Source organism: Cotesia glomerata, linkage group LG2 (assembly GCF_020080835.1).
Source record: "Cotesia glomerata isolate CgM1 linkage group LG2, MPM_Cglom_v2.3, whole genome shotgun sequence".
Taxonomy (NCBI): domain Eukaryota; kingdom Metazoa; phylum Arthropoda; class Insecta; order Hymenoptera; family Braconidae; genus Cotesia; species Cotesia glomerata.
The window spans coordinates 4,796,257-4,814,050 of record NC_058159.1 but is presented as its reverse complement, the minus strand read 5'-3'; the positions used below and the strand labels follow the sequence as shown (position 1 = coordinate 4,814,050).

General features: G+C 32.2%; 2 protein-coding genes across 18 annotated transcripts in view; one reads left to right on the top strand and one right to left on the bottom strand.

Annotated features, from left to right (window-relative positions):
• The window catches only part of LOC123259892 (nesprin-1), a 91,088-nt gene extending 81,059 nt beyond the window's left edge, over positions 1-10,029 (top strand). For 14 of the 17 annotated variants that reach the window (XM_044720680.1, XM_044720677.1, XM_044720669.1 and 11 more), the window contains 7 exons: positions 274-2,997; positions 5,519-5,703; positions 5,905-5,943; positions 7,333-7,839; positions 7,938-8,181; positions 8,573-8,628; positions 9,511-10,029. In XM_044720680.1, coding sequence (XP_044576615.1) covers positions 274-2,997; positions 5,519-5,703; positions 5,905-5,943; positions 7,333-7,839; positions 7,938-8,181; positions 8,573-8,628; positions 9,511-9,730 — 3,975 coding nt within the window. In that variant the 3' untranslated portion in view covers positions 9,731-10,029. The remainder of the gene's footprint in view (positions 1-273; positions 2,998-5,518; positions 5,704-5,904; positions 5,944-7,332; positions 7,840-7,937; positions 8,182-8,572; positions 8,629-9,510) is intronic. The other 3 variants (XM_044720686.1, XM_044720672.1, XM_044720681.1) reach the window with 2 other exon arrangements.
• Positions 10,030-10,532: 503 nt separating this feature from the next.
• LOC123259895 (protein HIRA homolog) lies at positions 10,533-17,344 on the bottom strand. The gene is made up of 9 exons (XM_044720694.1): positions 17,048-17,344; positions 16,902-16,964; positions 16,717-16,827; positions 14,189-14,784; positions 13,829-14,110; positions 12,792-13,057; positions 11,940-12,712; positions 10,982-11,266; positions 10,533-10,918 (listed from the first exon to the last, which is right to left on the bottom strand). Exons 1-9 carry the CDS (start codon positions 17,082-17,084, stop codon positions 10,710-10,712), a joined length of 2,622 nt encoding a protein of 873 aa, XP_044576629.1. The 5' UTR covers positions 17,085-17,344; the 3' UTR covers positions 10,533-10,709.
• Between the last annotated feature and the right edge of the window lie 450 nt (positions 17,345-17,794).

Sequence of the window (17,794 nt, the reverse complement as noted above, 5' to 3'; positions counted from 1 at the left end):
ACAGTGTAATAGACAAAATCCTTTTATAAAAATTTTTTACATTTTCAACCCGATAAATCAAACCAAAATTTCCAATAAAAACATAAATTTTTTTTATCAACTCCAAGATGACTAAACAATTATTCTCTATCGATTCTACAGATTAAAAAATTGTCTACTACCAACAGAACAATAATTACATAAAAATATCCTTAGATATTCCTAGCACACAATAATTTTTTCTTCAATTATCACAATAACAACCAACTAATAATTAACACATTTAAATTACAGAGCCTGATCACAGTGGGTCAAGGTGAATCCAAAGAACAGCTGAACCTTCTCCGGAACCACTTGCTAGCATTAACTCGCACGGAGCCGCAATTACAGTCAATAAAAGACCGAGCTTTAGACGTAGCCACCACAGAAACTTCCGTGGTCGACGTCCTCCAGCTCTGGCAGCGAGTGTTCCGCGAGACCTTCCAACAATACCACAGATTATCCGCGAGACTAGTCAGATCCGAGGATGTCGCAGCAGCACTCCGTCTCTGGCAAGAGTACTTATCGCACGTGCAAGAATTCCTATCCAACGACATGCCAGGCGACTACAACGGACTATCAGAGCACAGGAACCTCTGCGAAGTCCACAAGAACCTGCTCACCGACCAACAGCACCTGATTCTATCAATCCGGGCGGAAAAAGGCCGCGACTTATCAGTCGCCGAGCAGTTCAACATCCTAACAAACCTCCACAATGAAACTTTGTCTAAAATCATGGACAGACATGCGTCTGTTCGCGACCGACTCACCGCCTGGGACAAATATAAACTAGACCAGAGTAAATTACTGTCCTGGTTGAAAGAAATCGAGCGAGAAAAGAGCCGGCTGCAATTGAGATTCATTCACGTTAGAAGACTGGATAAAATAATCAGTAAAATAGAATCTTTATTAGAAAAAGTACCTACCGGAGAAGCCCAAATAAATTCTTTATCAGTTCAGCAGGACTCCTTGTTAAACGACTGTGAAGAAGCGCTCGCAGTTTCAATTCGCATGGAGCACGCAGCTAATACACAAAGAATAACTAATTTACGTGCTAGCTTAGAAACTTGGCGCGATTTCGTCCTCAGGATACGAAAGTTAAACGAGCAACATGTCGAGCAGACTGCTATCATCACCAAAAGGTTCCAAGATATAAGCCAGACCATAAGCTCCGCGTTTCACAACTCCTCGAGTAACTTACAGCACGTGAAGCAGCAATTAGATTCGCTGCAGCAGTTAAGAGCTAAACTGAACGACGCCCCAAGTCATTTAGAAGTCTTAGGAGTCACAACAGAGCAGCTTCGTGAGTGTCTTTCTCCCTCGGATATGAAGAGCCTCAACCAACATAATTCTCTTCTCTGGCAGCAGCACGGTGATTTGGAGCACCAGCTCGCCTTGCTGGTCTACAAACTCGGGGAGCGGCTTAGTTTGAGAGGAAAATGGGACAAGAGATTAACGAGGTTCTTTGTCTGGGTCACTGATGCAGAAACGAGGATCAATAGTTGCGATTCGTCGCTAGAAGAGCCTGAAGAAGCTTTAAAGCGGCTGGAAGGCGAGCTCCACGCAGAAATGGCCTTAAAGCAGCGTGAGCTCGACTGGCTGCAAACTACCGGCCTGGAGCTGGTTGATATTGCTGATAAAGAAGACGGAGAGCTTATTCAGAGGTCACTGGATGACATTAACGAGCGCTGGGCGAGGTTACTCAATGCTGGAAAGGCCAGGACTACCAAGCTGCTGGATTTGATGCAGACTATGAACTTATTGGAGAAGAGCATCGCAGAAATTCGCGGGTGGCTTGGAAAGGTTGAATTGCAGCTGACGGAGGCGTTTGTCATTGAAAGTAAGACCCAGAAGACGATTGATAAGAAGCTGGAAGACCATGAGATGCTTCAGAAGACTATTGAAGATGAAAGTGGGAAGATTGGTGAAGTACTTAATCTTTGTGAAATTTTGCTGAATGATTGTGATGCTTGGAAGGCTTCATTTAACACCGAGCCGATAAAGTCGGGGATGAAGGGGCTGGAGAAAAGATGGAAGTCTACTTGTGTCAGATCTGCGGAGCGCAAGAGAAAGATTATTATTGCCTGGAAACTGGTACAAGAGCTGGATAAGGTTAAGCGGGAGCAAGAGCAATGGATTGCGGATGTTGAGAAAGAATTACTGGGGCTAGAAGAGGGGTTGGACAAAACGAGCAAAGAAGGCGAGCAGATACTAACCAAGACTCGTCGGGTTTTAAAAGACATTGACGCGCATAAACCCGCGCTGGTTATTATCGAGCAGAGTTACAGCAGGCTTGCTAAAAGTGGACTGGAACCTGAGAACTTCAAGGCGCTTACGGTGGATGTCAGGTTACTTTTAGATCGATGGCAAGCGCTCAAACCGCGAGCCAATTCAATCATTTCGGCTCTCAGACGCGAACAGAAAGCCTATCGCGAGTTTATAACTGCTCATGGTTCTGCGGTTGTAGGGTTGACTCAGGTTGACGTTAAGCTGACCCAAGTTCAACACTTGGAGCAGAAGGTTTCGGTGAGGCGCAGGCTACAGCAGATTATGGAAATTGAGAAGGAACTGGCTGTCCAGAGCAGGACTTTGCAAAGGGCTGATGAACTTGCGCTGATTGTAATGCAAGATTGCGCGCCTAATGATGTGCCGGCTATTCAAGAGCTTGTTGATGAATACCAACTGCTATGGCAAGATATTAAGAGTCGAGTGGCTACTTTGAAGACACAGTTTGAGGAGAGCAGTGATAAAATGGAGGTCGATGAGGCCGTTCAAGTTGAGACTTTGAAGTTTGAACAGGATAGTGCCGTTCAAGTAGATACTCTACCCAGGCTCACGAAGATGACTTCGTGTGATGCTTATTTGATTGAGCTTCAATCGGCTTTGAGCGAGTGTCGCAATGCGCTTGAAGAGCTAGAGGATGCGATATCTCCTGAACCGACTCCTGGACCGGGACTTGCTTCCACGGCTAAGAATATTGTGAGTTTTTTTTAAAAGTATCTGATTTATTTTTTTTTTTTTTAATTGTGGAAAAATGGAATTTGTTTGAATTAGTAATTAGGATGGAAATCTTTGCTAATTTATAAAATTGAAAATAGGAAGCGACTGATAATTATCCAGTTCTTGTGGAAATTAAAAAAGAAATTTAGTTTTTGATTTATTTGATGGAAAAAATCCTAAAAATTATCATCTGATATAAAATGATCATGAAAATTAATTTAGCAGATATTTCATAATTTGACAAATAAATTATGGCAAAAAAAATTGAAATGTAGAAATTTTTTAAAATTAAAAATGCAATTTTTTGAAAATAATTTTTCGGAACAAATTTATTTATCAAAAAAAAAATAAAAAGTAATCATGTGACTGCTAACTTTGATGTCATAAAATGATCAGTTAATTTAAAAATTGCGATTTTTAGAATTAAAATAATTATCGTAGAATCTTTGATCTTTAAAAAATGTTTTTTTCAAAATTAAAAATACAAATATTTTTCTTAACTTTAAATTTATATCAGACTTTCATTTAATAATATAATGAAAGATTGCTTCAATTTATTTCATTTCAAGTAAAATAAATGATTGATAACAATAAAATAATTTTCAGAAAAAAGCAATGGCTTACTTGAATTATTTTGAAGACATTGAGTTGAATGAAAAACTTTGAAGTTGAATGTTAATTTATTGCTCCAGGAATTTTCACATTATCAGCACTTACACTCATGAAAATTAAGTTAGCCGACATTAAAAATTTTTAGAATTTTTTTTATTGAAAAAATTAAAAAAATTTTCAATTGTAAAAAACTTGAAAAACTATACGTGCAATTTTTAAAAAATATTTTTTAGTTCAAATTTAATAATTAAAAAAAAAAACAAAAAATTAAAAACGTCGGCTAACTATAATACTAAAGTTAGCCGACGATTTTAATTTTTTGATTTTTTTTTAATAATTAAATTAGAACAAAAAAATATTTTTAAAAAATTGCACTTACAGTTTTTAAAGTTTTTTACAAGTGAAAATTTTTTTTTAATTTTTTTTTAATCATTTTTTCAATAAAAAAAAATTCTAAAAATTTTTAAACGTCGGCCAACTTAATTTTCATCGGCTAACTTTATTATTATCTTACACTCAACTTTGCACATTTTATTGAACTTGAAACTTAAATACACTTAAAAAAAACTGAGAATTTCTTATTGAATAAAAATCATGCAAAAATTTCCGAACTGTCACGGTTGTCTTTGTTTAACAATGTCAAAAATTGTAAAACACCGGTACGAATACGCAAAAAATACTTTTCAGTCAATAGAACGATGTCTCGAGTAAACACGGGTACGAGATGAACCAATTTGAATTGGGAGTCTGTCTCTGTTTTTTAACGGTCGTTTTTCCCCCACTCTACATTTAAAAAAAAACAAAATGGCGTCTTACTTTCTCGCGGGAAATTTGAATTTTTTTATAGCTGTCATTTGACAATTAATTAATTATAAATTTTATTGTTGGTTAAATATGATCTGATTTATTCATAAATAATTCTGTTTTTATAAATAAAAGATATATTTTTCGATAATATTCAAATTAATGTGAGCTGTCATGTCCTAACAAGTTGAGGTTATATTTTTGAATCTAAGAATTTTTATCAGTTATCAATGTGATTTATAAAAATAAATGATACTGAAATTAAAAGACATTGAACAACTTTTAAAATTTTTATAACAAATCGATAATAAAAAAAAATTTTTTTCTAACAATTCTTATTATTTTTTAAAATTTTTACATGTGGAATTTTTTTGATAAATTTTTTATGAGAATTAATTTGGATAATATTTAATAATTTTTAGAATTTAAAAAAAAAATAAATTATAGCAAAAAAAAAAAGAAAAAACATTGACTTGTAGAAATTTAAAAAAATTATAAGGCGCGCAGTAGCCCTATCGGATCCGGCCCTTGCTTACCAAAGCATTGGACCGGGTTCGAGTCCGGCGTACTCCAATGAAAATATTTTCAATATTTAAGTGTATTATTCTGCTCAGCCCAAAAAATAAAACGAGTTCCAATCTCAAAAGTTTACCCCCTACCGTAGTCGCTCATGACCTTAGTAGTTTATGCGACTTTAAACAAATTAAAAAAAAAAAAAAAAAAAAAAAAATCATAAAAATAATTATCTAGAAAAAATTTGTTAAATAAAATTAAAAAATTATCAAGTGACTGCTAACTTCAATGTCATAATTTTTTTTATTATTATTTAATTGTTATAAAAATCTAAAAAATTATTAGACGTCTGCTAAATTCAGTATCATTTAAAATTAACCTACTGTAATTATTTACTTACTTATATGATACTGAAATTAGTCAAAGTTTAAAAATTTTTGATTTTACTTACCAATTAAATTCGTAATAATTATATTATTTAAAAAAAAATTGCATTGATACCTTTTAAAACTTATTTTGATATTCACGTAACTATAAAAATTCATGAAATAATTATAAACCTACTTTTCAGGCAAAATTAATGGGAAGTTGTCAGTCAGCAATTGAACTGGCGAAACATCTTCACGGACTATTGACAGCAGATGGAAAATTGAACGACGAAGTAGCCAAAACCGTCGAGGTTAACGATCTTAGTATGCGCTACGAAAGTACAGTAGTGCGAGCACGAGCTCGTGAGCAACAAATTCGCGAAATAAGGTCAGTTTGTTTACTCCTACTGTGTGAATTACTAATTTATCTTCATGTCAACTGAATTTGTCATTAATTATTAACGTCTTTACAATCAGTGATGCCTTAAAATTTATATTGTAACTTATATTAAAATTGACATTTGATTGATTGAAGTGCATGAAGAACCAAACCTGACTAATAAATTCTTGTGGTAATCTTTATTGACAGGTCACCTCTAGTCAACGCTTACTCTCTTCCATGTGAACAGTGAGTCTAACTCTATCTAACAATTTTCCAACTCATTCTTTTTTCTTTTTTTCAAAAAATTCCTTAACAAATTATTCAAGAATTAATATGACATTGAAATTAACAGACATTTGATAATTTTTTGGACTTTATTTGACAAGTAAACTAAATCTTGAGTATAATTTTTAAAAAATTGTACTTTTAAATGTGAAATTTTTTTATAAATTTTTCTCGCTCTAATCTATATTATTAAGAGAATGAAAAAAATTTTGTCTCCAGGATAGTCATATGATAAAATCGATTTTTTTAGTGAAATTTAATGTCATTGCAAAGGTCTTGACTTGAATTTGTGCCTTTTATCTATCTCCAGATAGATAATTAAGAAATGGCCTTGTATCTTGCGAACTATTGAAATTTTTAAAGATATAAGCTCATCCCGATGTTATACTCATCAAGACCTTTCATTTGAGTACCCACATCAATTTTTCATATATATATATATATATGAAAAATATATCAAAATCCATGTGGGTACTCAAATGAAAGCTCTTGATGAGTGTATCATCGGGATGAGCTTATATCTTTAATAATATCAATAATTAAGAAATGACCTTGTATCTTGTGAACTATTGGAATTTTTGAAGATATAAGCTCATCCCGAAATTACACTCATCGAGACCTTTCATTTGAGTACCCACATCAATATTTCATATATTTATATATATTATATATATGTATATATCAAAAATTTGTCAAAATGCATTTGGGTACTCAAATGAAAGCTCTTGATGAGTGTAACATCAATATGAGCTTACATCTTTAATAATATCAATAATTAAGAAATGACCTTATATCTTGAGAACTATTGACATTTTTAAAGATATAAGCTCATCCCGATGTTACACTCATCAAGACCTTTCATTTGAGTACCCACATCAATTTTTCATATATTTTCATATATATATATATATATATATATATTTATATATATATATATATATATATGTATATATGAAAAATATATGAAAATGCATGTGGGTACTCAAATGAAAGCTCTTGATGAGTGTAATATCAGGGTGAGCTTATATCTTTAAAAACGTCAATAGTTAAAAAAGTACAGTGCAATTTAACAAAAGTCATTATTTAATAAAGCAAAATTTTATTTATTTATAGTTCACAAGTCACGGCAGTCACATAGTGCTAATACAAGGTTGCTAAGTTTATTAAAAAAATCCTAAAAATTATCAAATGTTTCTAAATTTCAGTATCATGCGTTAATTATTAAACAATTATTCAGTTCTTAATTAATTTTTTCCTCTAAAAAAAGTAAATTGTAACTGCATAATTAAATTGATAAATCAAAAACATTAATTGACATTTATGCTAATAAATAATAAATTTATTCAACAGCGATCAGGGTAGACTTACATGTCCACTGTGTTCGCGACGAAACTGGGCGCAGCTGGACATAGACCTCTGGCGACTCGAGAAGTGGTTAGAATACGCGGAAGGGATTCAAAGCGAGCAAAGTTCCCCGCCGAGCAACATCGAAGACCTAGAGGACATTATTCAAGACCACCGTGAGTTCCTCTTGGACCTGGACAGTCATAAAAGCATCGTGATTAGTCTGAACATAGTCGGCTCGCATCTCGCAGACCACACGGAAGATGTCGAACGGGCTCAAGAACTTCGCGATCGTCTTGCGACCGCTAACTCAAGGTGGGAACGCGTCTGTTCTACCGCGCGAACTTGGCAATCTGCGTTGCAGTCTGCTCTGATGGGCAACCAACAGTTTCACCGGATTGTCGAAGAACTGCTCAGCTGGCTAGAGAGAACGGAAAATTCCATCCAAGCTAACGAGCCCATCGATTTGGCTGATAATGTTGATGTTATTAAATCCAAGTACAATAAATTCAGGTAATTTTTTACAATCAATATTAATAGTCAATTAATTAATCTTTTATCAAGATTTTACAATAAATGATTTAAATTTTGTAAAAATTATTTAATTACAGGGAATTAAGAAGTGATTTAGAACGTTGTGAACCACGAGTGGTATCACTTGAAGAGTCAGCGCACCATTTATTGGACGAAAGTATGGAAATCCGCGGTCGTTTGCACGAACTAAAGCTTCGGTTGCAATCATTACGACGATTAACCGGCATATATGCACTGAAACTCGGTGCAGCTCTTGGATTAGACCCCAAAGAAGTCGGACTTGCTGCCACTTCATCGTCGCTAGCCTCACTCTCTAACGATGTAAGCAAATCTAATTACTAAAATAATTAAATGAACTGCTTAAAAAAATTTTTTGAAATTTTTTACCGAGTAGACTAATTACGCGTACGTGTTTGATGACTATTATTGAATAGTAATTAAATCGTAAATTGTACCTGCATAGTAGGAGCACCGTTGTCGTTACACACGTACTAAAATATTATCTGAATTTATTTATTAATTAATTATCGTTAAAATACTATTAAAATTAGTACGCTTAATTAAATAATAATCCAGATAATATTTTAAGATAAATATTTTTAGATTGTATTTTATATTATATTGTAATTGTAATTTATAATTTTTTTATGTAAGACTCACCAACACTTGCACTTGTACTTTACGTTTTGTGTTTTTTTTTGCTCAATTATAGCTGCTCGACGGAGCTTCCTCGACAACCAGTCTACACGGCCAATCATCCAGTAATGAGTATGTTTTTTTTTTTATCCACGTTTTTATGCTTTATGTACAAAGTAAAACAACAAATTATGATAGTTATATTTTTTAAACTATAAATATTTGCAGTAGCAACATAAAATTTATTTTTTAAACTAAATTAATTAGGTAAATTTCATAAAATCTATTGCATTGGCCCTTGTGTCAAAACTCACATAGATATTCCTTACGATATTAATTATTTAGTCAAGTAAGGCTTAAAAATGAAGTTAGGTAAAAAACCCAGTTATTGACACTTGTAATTTTATCTTAATTAAATAAAACAAATCGACTCTAATAAATTAATAAATATAATTTTTGAATAATAAATTTTGAGATAAATGATTTTTTGAGAACATTTTATTTTTTTAATTAGAATAAAATTGCAAGTGTCAATCAACTAGGCCAGTGTCAATAACTGGGTCTTTTACCTTATATATATTCAAGTAATATAACGCGCGGCTTGTGAACACGATAACTTCCACAATTCTCAATGAATCTTCATGAAACTTGGTAGACTTATTCTGTAAACAATTAGCTTGAATTATTTAAAAAATGAGCTAAATCCGTCAAATAGTTTAGAAATGGTAGCCATTTAAAATTTTCTAGATCCAATTTTCTGTATCCCATTTGAAAGCTTATAAAATTCTCTTTGATTTCACCTATAATAAATTTACTTTTCAATAATTATAACAAAAATGTACAAAGCTGAACATCATCTAAATCATTTTTTATTATTATAATATTGTTATTAAAATCATAGATTATATGAAATCTACCTTCCATCTTGGCGGATGCCGAATGGCCTTTTTTTTAATGTATATACTAAAATAAATATCGATAATTAATTGTTTATTATTTACACATCTGTTGCAGTGGTGACGAAAGAGATCGAACGGTATTAGTACGTGGATACCGTTTCTTAGGTCGTGTATTAAGAGCTTCCTTACCAATTCAAGCATTGATGTTATTATTACTCGGTGTTGCTTCTCTGGTGCCTACAGCTGAGGACGACTACAGCTGTATGCTCTCAAACAACATTGCCAGGACATTTACTCCAGTTGTCGAATATCCCAATGGTCCTCCACCTTTGTAATTAATTAATTAACTAAAAATTATAATTACTTGAAACTGTAACAGACTCATCAACGCCTTAAACAATTCCTATAAATCTATAAAGATAATCAAGATTTAATCAAAGTGCCGGATCAATATTTTGTACATACATAGATTTAATTATCTACATTATTATTATTAAATTTAATTATAAAACTCCTTATTATTAAGGAGACCCGACTCAAAAATATGTATTTAATTTATGGTTTAAATGTATATTTGTCGTTGTCAATATTTCATTTCAATTATCAATGATTTATTAAAAGTAAACAATCAAAACTTTACTTAAATATTCTATTTCATGTATTTAATATATTAATCAAATGGTGCTTCGAAAGATTTATTCATAAATAATTAACCAATTATTTATGTCTGATAATCTACTGGTATGTACACTAAGCGAAAAATTTATTGAAGGTAATTATAATAGCTTGTCAGCTAGTTTAATTTAAAAATTCGCTACTAATAAAATGCACAAGCTTTATTATATATTTTTATATATAAAAAAATAAACAAAGCTTATTAAAAAAAATTTTTATTTTTATTTAAGACACCTGGAATAAAATTTTTTAAAATTAATAATTATAAAAAAAATAGAATTTTTAATTCTGGACATTTATTAATTAAACTCTGGGTTTTTTTAGATCGGATGAAAAAGATTGGATTAAAAAAAAAGTTTTTAATTCCTTGGAAAATAAATTATTTAACTTATTATTATCAATATCAAAAAATTTTTCCATACAGTACAATGACAATTAGTCAATATAAATTTTTTTGTTTACTTTTTCTGTTATTTTTATCTCCTTAGAATAATGATAAAAATATAAATTGCTTTTGTGTAAACTTACTTAGAAATATCACTGTAGACTTTAGATTTTTTCACTTTTAGTTTTAGTGTTAGTTTTTATTTTAATAAGTTAATTAGTTGATTGATTAATTTTATTTAATTGATCTTCAATTTAGCTTTTGAGCGAAGCTAATTGTTCAGAATACTCTAAATATAATCTCTGCCACCGTAAATGTCCGCCGATTACTCCAAGAGCATCTGCCAAAAGCTTGTGCTTTCTAATACCAAGAATCATTGGGTCCCACATACTTTTGGCCGCAGTGCTGTGACTTGGTCCCATCAGATCATCAAGCATTATTCGTAATCTTTTTTCCAGCCCATCTAAAAATAAAATTTTTTATCAATTATTACATCTTAATAAATATAAATAAAATATAAATTTACCTTGAGTTAATAGAAACGAAATTAAAGCCATGAACCAATGGATATATTCTTGCTGACTGCCTAAAGCTTTTGAAGCCAGTAACTGTTGTTCTAGATACGAAACAACACTCGAGCCATTGTGTGGTGGTCTTGGACTAGGCATTATACCGCCGGCGGTTCGATTCAATGCTTCTTGCAATGAAGACAATGGACCACGTGGTGTTCTGCTACCAACTAAAGTCGATGCACTTTGGGCTGACCAACGCCAAACTGGATCATGACTGTCTCCAACTAGTAACCATGTTCCTAAAAAACAATAATTAATTAATTGTAAAAATTAAATAATAATAATTGATGATATATGTTTTCTTCATCATAAATCTGAAATATTATATCGTGTTACTAATGCCAAAAGAGCGTATAAAAAATTTTTTTTGTTCTCCAATCAACTAGCAAATAAATAAAAGTGAAAATCTGGTTGAAAAACGTAAAAAAATTTTTTTTCAACATACGCCCTTTTGACTTTAAGAAAATAAATTTTTTAAGCCTAAAGAATTCAAATTAATTTAGCAGGTAGGTACTTGATAATTTTAATAATATTTTTGACAAATAAAAATAAGAAAAAAAATTGACATGTAGAAATTAAAAAAAATTAAAAATGCAATTTTTTAAAAATAATTTTTCGAAATAAATTTGTTTGTTAAATAGAATTAAAAAATTGTCAAGTGGCTGCTAACTTTAATGTCATGCCTAAAGAACATATATGAAAAAATAGTCATAGTAACTTCTAAGGACCTTAAAACGTCAAAATTTAACGAAAAATTGATTTTTGGAAGTGAGACTGAAAACCATCGAATATACCCTTTTGGCATTAGTAACGCGATATTATATCTTTGCTTGAATATAGAGTGAAGTTCCAAATTAAAAATATTTAATAATAATCTAGATGTCTTAATAAATTTTTATAAAAAAAATTTACCCATATCTTTATTGTAAATATATGCTCGAGCATTAGTAAATCCGAGATGCGGCATTCCATTGTACAGCGTACAAGAAAGTAAAGACCCTCCAAAAGCTGCTAAATGACTAGCAGAAGTAGATACAATAAGTTTTGACGTGCTGCCGATTTCCCAAACACGAACAGCACCGCAGCAAGATATCACCATGACTGCATTACCGACAGCATGGAGTTTAGCAAGAGGAGCTGGTGGAGCCAAAGGCGGTGCAGGTCGTGATCCTTTCGTAGGATCAAACGTATGGATACTTCCGTCTTCCAATCCTACGGCGATGACAGCCGCAGAAGCAGCCAAAGCGACAGCACTGTAGCCTAAGTGAAGGTTCCACGTCGGTTCTGAGTCGGTGCCTCGGAAGACTTGTAGATGAGCTAAATTTTGATTGTTTGTGACTGTCACAGCATAGTGAGCGGCTTGGTGTGACAGAGAACCTACGGGTTTCAACGCCGGAAACACAATGCTGCCTTGTTTATCGTTTACCAAACGCAGCTTTCGACCATGATGATGATGATGATGGTGATGATGATGATTAGGCCGAGCGGTTGTTGGGTCGCGACGCTTCAACGTAAGTCCTGGTGCCGATGTTGACGGCGTCGCCATGTTTGTCGTCGTAGTAACGTTAGGCGCAACGACGTCGTCACGTTTCTCAATTACGATAGAACTTTTAATCTGAGATGTGCTTGAAAAAGTTGGAGTATTTTTTATCGCTGCTGTGGTGTCGGTACTTTCACTAGAATTTCTGAAATAATTTTTTTTTTTAGTTAGTTGTTCATAAATTCTAAATAATCATTGAAGTACGTTGATAAAAAATATTTTACACTGTATCTGGTGGGGGAGGAATGAACATTGGCGTGATTCGTCTTCGTCCATCAGAAGTTCTCATTTCTATTTGTTTATTTATCGGAGCTTTTATAGGAGAAGGCGACGATGAAACTGAAGAAGAGAAACCGTTTGAAACTGGTTGAGCGGGTTGTGATTGAGTTGCTGGTGCTGGTGGTTTCATATTCAACAAAACTGGTGCTTCCATTACTGTGAACCCTCCGTGAACCAATGACTTGCCGTATAAACGATCGTGAAGATTGTTCTATGATAAAATTTCAAGAGTAATTAGTTAATAACAAGTTAAGTAATTAATAAAGAATATCAATATTTAACTAGTCTTGTTGATTAATAATGAAAACTAGCGACCTTGCAGTCACTATGTGACTGCCGTGACTTTTGAACTATAAGTACATAAAATTTTGCTTTCTTAAATAATGACCTTTGTTAAATTGCACTGTACTTTCTTAAATATTGACATTTTTAAAAATATAAGCTCACCCCGATGTTACACTCATCAAGAGCTTTCATTTGAGTACCCACATGCATTTTAATATATTTTTTATATATAAATATATATAATATATATAAATGTATGAAAAATTGATGTGGGTACTCAAATGAAAGGTCTCGATGAGTATAACATCGGGGTGAGCTTATATTCTTAAAAATGTCAATAGTTCACGAGATACAAGGTCATTTCTTAATTATGTATCTAGAAATAGGGCATTTTCGAATGCAGCATAAATACTTATCATAATAAATTGACTATTGGTGAGAGTGATATGAAACCATGAAAGCCTTTTCATGGCACAACTCCAGGTCAAAACTTTTCCAACAATATCAAATTTAACCATAAAACCCATTTAATCATATAAATACACTGACCATAAAATTCTGCTTATTCTTTTAACGATGTAGATTTCGATGGAATTAAAAAATTATTCAACCATTAAATTAAACATTAAAAAATACTATTTAAATTTACGTCAGAATTTTAATACGCGTGACGAAAAATTAAAAAAAAATTACGAACCTGTTCTTCAGGACTTAGCGGCCGACCTAATTCTTGTTGGGTGAATTCCATAAACGCTACGGTACCGTCCCAAGAGCAAGCAGCTAATCTTAAGCCACATGGCGACCAGCTTGCATCTAGCACGGAGTGGGTGAACAATTCGTTGATGACCATCAGAGGTCTTTTTAATGATGTAAGCCACACCGAAAGTGCACGATCACGAGAACCAATTGCCAGACAACAATATTCACGCGCTTTTGAAGATCCACCTTGTTTCTTTTGGAATATATTGCTGTTAAATCTCTGTAAATAATTTAACAATACATTGTTATTAATTTACCAAAATATTTAGATTTGAATAATTAAATAATTAAAACATACTACACAGGTAACAGCTTTACGGTGACCAACAAAATCTTTGTCATATGTCCAACCATCTCGCTCAATTATCTGAGCAGTAGGTCCTCCGCCATTCATGGCATGAGCTGATACCAAATGCTGACCATCTGGACTCCAAGATAATCTTAAAACATGAGTTGTACCACCACATTCAACAAAAGGATCTGTTATCGAAGTCGCCTCGCTCCAATCCGTGGTTCTCCAAACCTTCAGAGATTTATCATCTGACTGGGAAGCCAAATACTTGCCAACGGGGTCCCATGTGACACCTTTGACGAGACCCGTGTGACCTTTGAGAATCGCGATGATATTTGGGAAGTTGGAGGCGTCCCAGATAATGATGCTGTTGTCAACGGACGCAGATGCTAGCCAAGGACTGTGGGGTGCCCAGGCCAGGTCTAGCACGTCTCCTTCGTGGCATCTGAGTGTCGAAGCGCATCGCCAGCTCTCGACACTGGATTTACCACCAAATGACGCGCTTCCTCCACTCCCGTGATAGCGCCAAATCATAATTACCTTGTCGTCACCTCCGGAGGCCAGAAGACCTCCAGCGCTCCATCGCACACAGTTTACACAAGCTGAAAGTCAATGATAAAAAATATGTTTTATTTTGTAATACTATAATTAGCAGAAATTTGACTATTTTTAAATTGTATTTAACAAATTAATTATAAAATACTAGCAACATTGCAGTCAGTATGTAACTGCAGTGACTTGTGAACTATAAACAAATAAGATTTTGCTTTATTAAATAATGAATTTTGTTAAATTGCACTGTACTTTTTTAACTATTGACGTTTTTAAAAACATAAGCTCATCCCGATGTTACACTCATCAAGAGCTTTCATTTGAGTACCCACATGCATTTTCATATATTTTTCATATATACATATATATTAGGGTGCTTTTTTTTTTTCAACAATTTTTTTTTTTTTCGGTCTCATCGTGAAAATTTGTTGCAAGTACCTAAAAAAAAATACCCTGAAAGTTTGGGCCCTTAATATTGATATTAAGACCTCGACCCAAGCATTTAAAGATTTCCCCTTAAAAAAACACAGAAACTCTGATTTTTTTATGTTTAAATTTCTATAGCTCAGCGGCATTTCATAGCATCGCTTTGACCATGGACGGGTTTTTTTCAAAATTGAATGCTCTACAAAAGTGTCCATTGCGGCCAAGCCGTAACTCGAACCGGCAAGGTAGTACAGGCCTCTAAACTTGATTTTTCTATGAAATTCGCGTTTTTTCGCATTTATCTCGTGAATGACAAGAGCTACAGAAAAAATGTGAACGACAAACATGTACGACAAAATTCAATTTTCTACAAAAAAGATCCTGAGCATCAAGTCGCTAAAATCAATATTTTCGGAGATATTTGATAATATTTCTAAAAGATATTTTTTATAATTTGACGCAATTTTCGATAAACATTTGAAATTACTAAAAATTGATCATTAAATATCTCTGAAAATTTTAATTTTAGCGACTTGGTGCTTAGGACCTTTTTTGTAGGAAATTAAATTTTCTACAAGTTTGTTGGTTACATTTTTTCTGTGGCTCTTGTCATTTACGAGATAAATGCGAATTTCATGGAAAAATCAAGTTTAGAGGCCTGTACTACCTCGCCGGTTCGAGTTACGGCTTGGCCGCAGTGGACACTTTTGTAGAGCATTCAATTCTGAAAAAAATCCGTCCATGGTTAAAGCGATGCTATGAAATGCCACTGAGCTATAGAAATTTAAACATAAAAAAATCAGAGTTTCTGTGTTTTTTTAAGGGGAAATCTTTAAACGCCTGGGTCGAAGTCTTAATATCAATATTAAGGGCCCAAACTTTCAGGGTATTTTTCCTTGTGTACTTGCAACAAAATTTCACGATGGGACCGAAAAAAAAAAAAAAAAATAGTTGAAAAAAAAAAGCACCCTAATATATATAATACACATAAATATATAAAAAATTGATGTGGGTACTCAAATGAAAGGTCTTGATGAGTGTAACATCAGGATGAGCTTATATCTTCAGAAATGTCAATAGTTCACAAGATACAAGGCCATTTCTTAATTATCTATCTAGAGATAGAGCATTTTCGAATGTAGCCTAAATACTTATCGTCACAAATTGACTATTGGTGAGAATGATATAAAACCATGAAAAGGTACAACTCCAGGTCAAGAATTTTCCAACGATACCAAATTTAATGATAAAAACCCATTTTATCACATAAATACACAGGCCACAAAATTTTGCTTATTCTCTTAATAATACCGATTATTTTTAAAAAAATAGAATTAATAGTTTTTTTGGTTCCTAGGTGTGGATTTTTTTATTTAATTTTTTTCATAATAATTTAATTGTTATAAAATTACAATAAAATTTCTGATGTTTTTCAACTTCAGAGTCATATTTTTTTGTCATAATTTATTTATTAAAAAAATTATCAAATATATCTTAATGTCACTTATTTTATTTTGGAGTTGATAGTAAAATAAAAAAACAAAAAAAATAATTACCCAAATGATTGTCTAGCTGACAAAGCATCTTAGGAAAATTTTGATCTAGTTCCGTGGCTTCACTGATAACTGGCTCCATATTCCAGATGACAACTCTCCCAGAATCTCCTCCTGATTAAATTCAATATTTAATATGTCATTAATGTAATAGACTGTGTGATTTATTAAAAAGAAAAAAAAAATACCTTGGCCTCCAGTAGCAAATCTCTTGCCATCAGGATGGATATCCACAGAAAATATCGGAAAATCTGTAGATAATAATTGAAAATAATTAATTAGTAATTATCAAGTGTAAGATAATAAATAAATAAATAAATAAAAAATAAAATACCATCATGAGACACCCAGTTGGGTTTCAACAGCTTCATTGTTTATTTTACAAACGAAAATCCCGCAACAATTGAGAATTTATTAAATTCACTACTTCACACCAATCATAATTTATTTATGAATTTTTATTTAATTATTCGCACATTATAAACATACGGTAATGCAATCATAACCAATAAAGAAAGTTTTTTATGTATTAATTGAAGATTTATGCCGGGTTGTGGTGTTACAAATTTCGGAGCAAAGATAAGGAAGAAAAATTAATCAGTTCTGGCAATAGAATGCAGCGCGCTCTAGAAAACAAATTTTTAAATAAATTTTACCGCGCAAATGATAAAAAATAAATTATAATTATTTTATTCATTACTATTGTGTCAATAAATATTTTAAATATCACTTAAAAATAATTTATGAAAGCTTAAATTTTTTTATAAAATAATAATTAAAAATTCCTTAAAACAATTATTTACTTTAATTTAATTTATGCTTTTAAAATTTTATTAAAAAAAATGTTTACTCAAGTTTTAAACATTTTAAATAAAATAAAAAACACTCCAAAAAAATGTCTTCTTGTAATTTCAAGTATAAAATAATTGTGAGTATAAAACTTATAATTTACCAAGTATTGACTGACTAATAAATTTAAAAGACTACTCTATAAAGATAATTACATTTAATAGCATATAATTATACATATTAGTAAATTAAATGGGTTACAGTAAATTAGCTTGATAAAAATTGAAATAAT